Below are 8,818 nucleotides of genomic sequence, written 5' to 3' on the forward strand. Positions count from 1 at the left end.
GTAAAATCCCTGTTTATCATGTATTAAATTTAATTAATTAAAATATTTGTTTGAGTTTAAAGTAAAGTCCATTTTCTGTTTCTTATTTTCTCTTCTCAGTCCCACATGTATTCAGAATTTCTTAAATTGCCCTTCCGTTTTTTTTTTCTTCTCTTTTTCCCTTTTCTCTCAAATCTCCCGTTCAAATAAAATGTTATTATAAACTTTCTAAATATCACTCAAATAAATCTTCTCCTAAACTTTAACGGTCTATTATAAATAAGAGTTTTACTTCTGTCATATAATGTGAGAGAAATTGTCTTATATTACGAGATAAATAAAAAAGTAAATACTCTTTTTGGTCCCAGGCAATATCCACGAACCCCTTATTGGTCCCTAGCAATAAAAAAAGGACATAGTGGTCCCTTAAATTACAAAAAACAAGTCACGTTAGTCCTTCTGTTAAATCTCATCTAACAGCCCAACTAACGGTGCGCACTTGGCACGTTAGTTTGCTGACGCGAATTTGAGTGGTCCACTGTGGATTTCCAACGCCCTTATTGGTCCCTGACAAAAACCATGGGGCCTTTTTTGGTCCCTAACTAAAGAAAAACAAGGACAATAAATCAAGGTATTTGTAGTTCCACAATAACTCAATATGTCTCATCCTCATTTTATTATTGCAAATATACCATGTTACATCTAGTAAAATATCACATGAGACTCAAACCTTACAAACTTGTAATTGAGGACATACCAGAGATTCTTTGGAATTATAGTGACACTTTCTGCATAACAGAGAAATGCTTGCACGAAAGTAGTGTACCTAACTATCATGCGCTAATGATGAGATTAAATTAGTACACCCAAGTTGAAACCACTACGATTATCCAAGTATTTCTAGCAGACATAGGATCCTCCTCTAAGCATGCTTGGCCTGGAAATCCTTCATGAGAGCCACCAACTTCTCAACCCCACCCAAAGGCATAGCATTGTAAATGGAAGCTCTCATATCTCCCACCGACCTATGTCCCTTAAGCTGAACCATCTTTTCCTTAGCAGCCTCCTTAATGAACTCAGCCCCCAATTCTGGTTTCACCAAAGTAAATGGCACATTCATCAAAGACCTCACTGACTTCTCAACCGGGCATCTAAAAAAGCCATTGCTTTCATCAATGGCATTGTAGAGAATCTCAGCTTTCTTCTTGTTCTTCTTCTCAACCTCTTTCAAACCACCTTGTTCCAAAAGGTCCTCAAACACCAAACCACACATGTAAATACAATAGCAAGGAGGGGTATTGTAAAGTGAATTGTTCTCATCATGTATCTTGAAATCAAGCATCACATGAGTCTCATTTCCAGAGGGCCCCACATTCTTCTGGGCCCTAGCATAGATCACCCCAAATTTGGACACATTAACAGGCTTGGAACAAAAATTTGAAGACATATCAGCAACCAAAATGCCACTTGCATTTTTGGGTGTTGGGTAATCCTTAAACTCAACACCATGAATAGTCTCATTTGCACATATATGCAAATACCTAGCATCAGGGTTTTGCTCCAATGAATCAAAAGATAGAATCTTTGTGTACTTTTCAGATTTCCCAGACCAGATCACCTTTGGTTTACAGTATTTCTGTACCTCCTTGGTTTACATATATGCAAATAGCTAGCATCTGGGTCTCATTGCTCGTTGTCACCCTCTTCTTCTTACCGTCGCCACTGCAAAAGCAGAGAGTGGGAGCAGCAAAATACAACGCTAAGCTTCCCCATTTCTGCGAAAAAATTCACTTTCTGTTCAAATCCAAACCCTAACCTGGCCAATTTTGTGACCCACATTTCAATTTTCCTCTGAAGCACCATCTTCATCGTCATTGACCACACATTATGTGAAATGGACGCTAGTGCTAGGGCTTCCGATTTGTCCAACGGAGACTATGGTATGGAGACTCCGTCAAAAGCTTTGGTCATTCACAACAGGGTACCTCAACGACGTGGGAGAGAAGAAGCAAATTGTGAAAGTGGGGGAAGGTCTTAGCGTTGTAATCTCCAGATAAACTTCAAGTGGTAGAGAAGAAGAAGAAAAAAACTGAAGGTACCTCAACGACGTCGTTTTTGGTCCTACGTGGAATGTGAGTCAGCCACTTAACAGTACACGTCAGACACGTTAGTGACGCCGTCATAACTCAACTAACAGAAGAACTAACGTGACACTATTTTTCTAAAATTAAGGATCAAAATGAGCCTTTTTTATTGTTGAGACTAAAAGGGACTTCGTGAATATTGTCAGGGACAAAAATGGTATTTACTCTAAATAAAATAGAATTCATCAAATTTTTTCTTAAAAAAAGACATATTTTATATAAGTATAACATGAAAATATAATTTTTCTATAAATGAATAAAAATTGTTATTTCCGCATAATTTTTTTTTTCTGGCGGTAACAACTGTGGACCAACAAATGCATTCCAAAAATCAGCTGTCATGTCAAAGACTCAAAGATTGCATTTCAAAATCTGAGTGGCATTGCCAATAAACGAGGTGTTCCGGTTCAATTACTAATTCTATAGTTATTAAACTCGACTTAGACATCAACTTGTTTGGGGTATTGGATCATTGGTCGAATCGGTGGATCAATAATCAGATCGGTTGATTCGAATATATAAAAATATATATAAATATGAAGAGTATACTAACAAATAAAATTACAAAAAAATTTTTTGACAAGATGAAACAATTTTAGTTTTTTGGATTTTTTTTAACTGCGTGACTGGACCGGGTTATCGGGTCACCGGTTTTGGCTAGTTTTGATCAGGTTTGGCCAATTTTGTCTGAGTTTGATTGGATTTTGACCGGATTTAATCAGATCTGATGCATGATCGATCCAATGCTTGTCTCGAACTGATACAATTTACAATTCATCGAATTTTGGGTCAATCCGATAGTATGAGGTCGAGTTTTACAACAGTGTGTAATTCTAGCCCAATGGGCTCTCATGTGAGGGGGCGTGTTGAGATATATAGTCCCACATTGGTTGTATGTGCAACTAATGTGGCCTTTATAAGGTCTTAGGCACTCTCATTCTTTGAACTAACTTTTGAGATGGTGTATCTCAAGGTTATTTACAATTTGCATTATTAAATTTAATGAATTGAGTCTCGGATTGACAACTGCAACATCACCTGTCCTTTGCAACTCTGAACACACAGAATCACATCCACCCGAATAATAATTAATCATTAGGTTACACGTGTGCTAAATTCTTTGTTGCCAAGGAGAAGATTTATCATTTTCATTTTTCAGGTTGAGTGATACTTGACCATCAGATACCTAACTAACGTCTTATTCTGTCCTTGAGACAGAGATGTCTAGCCTAGTCAGGCTAGTACGTTAATATTGGATCTGATGCCCTCTCCAAGGTATCTATGAGGGAGATACCCTTGAGTCAAGGAGATCACTGTGCACAGAATACTATAATGGCGTTAGCCAATGGGGTGTGTGTGTGCACAGTGACAGCATAACAATAAGAGAGAGAATGTGTGTACCTCTAGGGTTTGCCCTGGTATTTATAGAGGTTACCTGTAGATAGTCTGGATAGCTATGCTGACACAGTAAGATTAGTAGGATTTGATTAACATCAATCCATATATTGGATTTTCCCTTGTTGGGCTTACCACTTAATGGGCCCATCATATGGGTCCATAACAGTTGCCCCTCAGTCGGGCTACCTGGGTATCCGGGTAGTCGGGATGAACCTATGAGTGCCTTTTTCCCAGTTATTAACTCCCGAATGTGTTTACGCTTTTGTAGACTTGTATGCTCTTCTGACGAGCGAATTCTTTTTTCTCACGGGATGTTCTTTGCCCCCCTTATGCCGACAGGTTGAGTATCAACCCGGTGGAATATTTTGGGTACCCTGCAATGTTTGAACCAGGTAATATGCTGATCTGTCGGGTTGCCTCCCAATGTCGGCAGACATGTTGCTTTCAGGTTCTCATCTTCCCTATGTGCAGCGTCGTTTTTCCTCGTTTTGCCTTGCTGGTTGAGCATCAACCATATTGCTATTCTGAGTTAGGAATACGCTTGAGTTGTTTGATCCTACTTGCGGATTGCCCCCAAGCGGTATTCCTCATCTCAGAATGCATCTGCATATTGATTTGGTCAACGGTGGTGCATGATCCCGTCGGTATTTTCATGAAGAACCCGCGTCGGCATTGTACCCGGGTTACGAGGGCATGTATGTATGCCTATTGCTTCCTTGTGTAGCCGGGTAGAAGCTGTGCTGAAATAACCTTGAGTTGATTATTACCTCAGCATCAGCTCCGAACTCGGTGAACAACTGTATGTTCATATACATCTTGTCTCATATGTAGGTTTGCGAACTATGATCATTGCGTTGTGCCACGTGTTCCAGCCCTCGTACTATAGCGTGTTGCGGCCATTCCTATGCTGTCATTGCGTTTCGTGCGCATTTATTGCAGCATCGCTTCAGCTGTCTAATCATCAAAATTTTATTTTTATATGTATATAAATATATATTTTTGTGTGTGAAGTGGCAGTTTTGCCCTTGCCCTTTAGCCTCCTCTGCGCTGTGATTTTCGCGCATGATGATTGCGGTTTCCATCCACGATCGTGGCAGTTATAAGTTGAGGGTGAAAGTACTTAAATAACCCTGACCTTTCCTATTCACACTTCAGTAGTCGTTTTCTTGGCTATATAAGCCATCTTCCCCTCTCACCTGCTTTTGTTTAGCTTTTGAGCATCGTGCACCAGCATTAGTTGTTTGTTTTCGTGTGCATGTTTTCTGAGTTTTGTGCCCCATTTCTGCTTTGGTTCTTCGTCTTCCTTCAACAGGTATTTGCACATATTTGTAGTTTTTTGTCGATTCTGTTGTGTGAGTCTACACTTGAACATTTTGTCTTACTAGTAAGTTTTTTTTTTTTTTGAAGATGTATATGTTGCATCGTCGATTTTTGCTTTTTTTCCAGAACCTGTAAAAAAACTTTCATAGGGTCATATTTGCAGAAGTTGTATGTTCCCTCCTGTCGTGCGGATGATCATCATCTTGCTCTTCTCCTCCTCCTTTTGCTATTTGACATTTAGTATTTTTCAATTTTTGACCAAATGAGGAGAAAAAACCATGTTTCTTCAGCTTTGTGTTTTAAAGGGCAGAGGGAGGAAAACCCTGATTTTTTCAAAAAGATTCCTCCAGGTGCTCGTTTTTGGCTTTGGGGGATTCCCAAGACTAAAGAAGAAGAGCAAGAAGCTATGCTTCGAGGCTGCCGTGGTGGTAGATCTCGGCGAAGGGCCGAGGTGTCGAATAGGGAGTTAGGGTCTCAGCGGGGTAAAGGTTGTTCTTCCCGGAGTAAGTGCCTCAGAAAAAGTAGTCCTTCAGTTCCATGTTCTCTACCCATGACCACCTCAGGTTCACGTTCCAACATCCCTGCTTTGCCCTATCCTTCCTCTGTCTCAGGAGGTGTCCCATGTTATTCTTGCGTCTACCTGAGTTCTAAGCTTGTCGAGCAAGGATGTGACTCGTTGGCCGAGTCCACTTTGGAAAGTTGCCGGCATGGAATTTTTGTTGGATCGATGCCGGCATCTGGTGGGGCCAATGATTCGATTACTCTTTCCGACGTGCCCAGCTCTTCATCTTCTAGTGACTCATCGTCTGCTAGTATTTTTTATGCAGGTATAACCATTCTTTCCTTCTGATTTAAAATTTCTTGTTTTTCTAGGCATATATGGCATCTCCCCCTCGAGAGGTAGTAGAGGAATCCGCTTCTGCCGAGTCACATTGTGGGCCTCCGCCATCCTCATTGACATCCCAGTTTCCCTGGGTGACTCATGAGGTTTTGAATACCACGTCCGAGATTTCTGCGGAAGACGTGTCTAGACTTTCAGTCGGGTTGGTTGAAAACTTTGACATTGTAGCCCATGTAGAAGACGAACCCGTATGTTCTGGTGGAACTGAAGAGGGTCCTTGCTTCTTTTTCTTCTACCGAGATTTCATTACTCAACTTGGAATCCGATTTTCGTTGACCGAATTCAAATAGAGATACTCAATCATCTTCACATATGCCCTACACAACTCCATCCCAACGGGTGGGGTTTCGTTAAGGCCTTTGAGCGGTTTTGTGCCTACCTTGTTCTTCGCCCTTCCGTTATGGTTTTCTTTTTCTTCTTTCAAGTCATCTCTTGCCGAACTGGTCGCGAACCACCAGAACTGAAAGGTTGGATTACTGTCCGAGGTGTTCCTGGCCGTAGACTCTTTAAGGTCTATACAGAGTCCTTTAAGGGTTTTAAAAACAAGTTCTTTAAGGTGTGCACGCATCCCGGTAAGGAGGTATGGTTTCTCCAATGCTGTGGCACGAAGGAGGTAGAGGGAAAATTTCCCTTGTATTGGTCACCCGATCATTTTCATTTTCCTCCTTCCAGCTACCGCTTTAAAGAATCCCAGTTAGACTGCAATGATATTAATACCGTGATCGCCATCGGTACATATCTTCAGACGCATCAACATGCTAGCGTTGTGTCTCTTATTTATAAATCTCAAGAGGAGCTTGATGCCGAATTAAGTATGTCTGATTGCTATATTGAAATGCTTTATACTCCGCTTAACAGCTGATTTCATTATTTTGCTTTATTTTGCTTTTCAGTTCCCCAAATGGAAAAGCAACCAAACACTCCTCCAAGTTGGTTGGCCGTTTTGACCAAAGGAAAGAACGAGTCTACCTCTGGGTTGTTGCAGAAGAATATTTCCCCTGGGGTGGGGAAAAAGAGGAAGGTGTCCGAGCTGAATCCGCCCAAGGATGCTGTCAACAAGTCAAAAGCCAAGGTGACAGAAAAAGGGGAAGTTAGGAACAAAGGCAAGGAGATCCCTACTGAAAATGTTCCGTTATCCCCTCCTCGGCAAGTGATGGAACCCCCTCCTCCTACTTCGGGTTCTAGTTTGGCCAAACATGTCGTATGGCGATCCGGGATGTCTGATGCTATTCGAGAGGCAGTTTGTCCGCCTGAGTCTTTCTCCAGTGCAAAGCCCTTCACAACTAAAGAAATCAAGGTACTGGATGATCTGGAGCTTGGTGGCCTGAAGTTGTCTGGGTTAACGAGATCATTACGTTTGTTGAAGCGTAAGTATCTTCGTTCTCTTGATGATGCTGCTACCTCTCGGGAAGAAAAAGCAAAGACTGTTGCCGAGTTGATCAAGGTGAAAGAAGATTTTTCATCGATGAAGGAAAAATATACCCAAAGTTCGTCTGACTTGGGAAAGGCAAAAACATCCTTGATGCAACTTCAACGCGATCATGAGAAGCTTCAATATCTCCATGCCAGCAACAACAAGAGTTTGAGTGATTTCAAAATCATGTATGAGAAGGCAGAGGGGGAAGTAAAGTTAGCACAAGACAATTTGAAGGAAGCCAGGGTCCAGTTGAGTGAAGCTCAGGACGAAGCTCAACTCTACCGGGGTGAATTTGAAAAGTCTATCACTGGTTCCTTTTACAATGCATTAAGCCAACTGCAAATTCTGAACCCAGATTTGCTTTTGAATGTGGTTGGCCTAAGCCCTCGTGCCTATGTTGTTGATGGCCAAATCATGTTTCCAGCGACTGCCTCCCCTTCCCGTGTTTCGGTTTCACAATCTGAGAAAGTTGCTGCCGTCGAGGATGGTGAGGAGGCTACCAACCAATCCGCAAAGGAAGTTGAGTCGACCAACCAATCCGGCAAGGAGGTTGTGGTGCTAGAAGATCATCCCGCCAACCCGAAGAAATGAAGAGCCAGAATTCCAGTTGGATTTGTAATTTGTTGGGATCCTTTGGGTCCCTTTTTGGTTTATCATGAATATTGCCGGTTTTATCCCGGTTTGAATTTTGTTTCCTAGAAATACAACTTCGTGTTTGAATGCCTTACTTTATGATATGTCGTTTAGCATCTTTTGATTCCGAATTCACCATAGATGCATTTATCTAGGTAGTTGATTTGTCATAATCAAGTATGTTGTTGCAGTAATGCCTTTGCTTAGGCAACTTTACGAGGTGGCCACACCCGGATCTGTCCCCGGCATTAGGAATTCCTAAGTGGCCGAGTTACAAATCCGAGTTATATAGATATACTTCACCTTCGTACTTGATGAGTGATACACCAAGGTTGCATTATTTTTCACTACTTTTTGGGTGAAATGTTCATCCCAGTTTGTTGTCGTAAACTCGTGCATCATACGGATTCCGCTTTATGTCAATTCGATGACGCATGTTCGTTTAACTTACTCATTCTGGTAAGCTTGCATATGTAATGGGCCTTGCCTTTTGACTTAGCCATTTAATTGAATTTGAATTTCGTAACTCAATTTATCTAAGGTAAAAACAACAATGCCATCTGCCACTTTTTGGTATCATGACCAAAATAGTGGCATTTTGACTTGATCAGAGTCATTATGGAAAATTGTATTTGTACCTCGGATTTAATATTGATATATCAAAGATAGACAAGAAAAATTCCTCATTTATTGATATCAAATTACGAATTACATGAATTTGCCGGCATATTCGGCTTTTATCAAACCCCTAGTAGAGGAAAGAAAAGTTGCATTTTGAAATACTTAAGCGGAGGAATGCAGATTTAGCTGTAGTATGTCTTCAGTTTATCTGCATTCCAGGTCCGTTTAACTTCTTTGCCTTCAACTGTCTCCAAGATGTAAGCTCATTTTCCGAGTTTTTCTCTAACCCGGTAAGGTCCTTCCCAATTTGCAGCTAGCTTTCCATCTTTGGCATTCTTCTTTCCAATATCTGCTCTCCTGAGTACCAAGTCATTCTTTTCAAAATTCCTTGGTCTCACTTTCTTA

General features: G+C 41.0%; 1 protein-coding gene across 1 annotated transcript; it reads right to left on the reverse strand.

Moving 5' to 3' along the window:
* Window positions 1-901: 901 nt before the first annotated feature.
* On the reverse strand, window positions 902-1,752 carry LOC133292203 (phosphoserine aminotransferase 2, chloroplastic-like). The gene is made up of 2 exons (XM_061490582.1): window positions 1,735-1,752; window positions 902-1,621 (listed from the first exon to the last, which is right to left on the reverse strand). The coding sequence occupies exons 1-2, from the start codon at window positions 1,750-1,752 to the stop codon at window positions 902-904; spliced, it is 738 nt and encodes a 245-aa protein (XP_061346566.1).
* Window positions 1,753-8,818: the final 7,066 nt, after the last annotated feature.

This window comes from Gastrolobium bilobum, unplaced genomic scaffold (assembly GCF_033153095.1).
Source record: "Gastrolobium bilobum isolate Gb01-03AN ecotype WA unplaced genomic scaffold, APGP_CSIRO_Gbil_v1 utg4040, whole genome shotgun sequence".
Lineage (NCBI taxonomy): Eukaryota > Viridiplantae > Streptophyta > Magnoliopsida > Fabales > Fabaceae > Gastrolobium > Gastrolobium bilobum.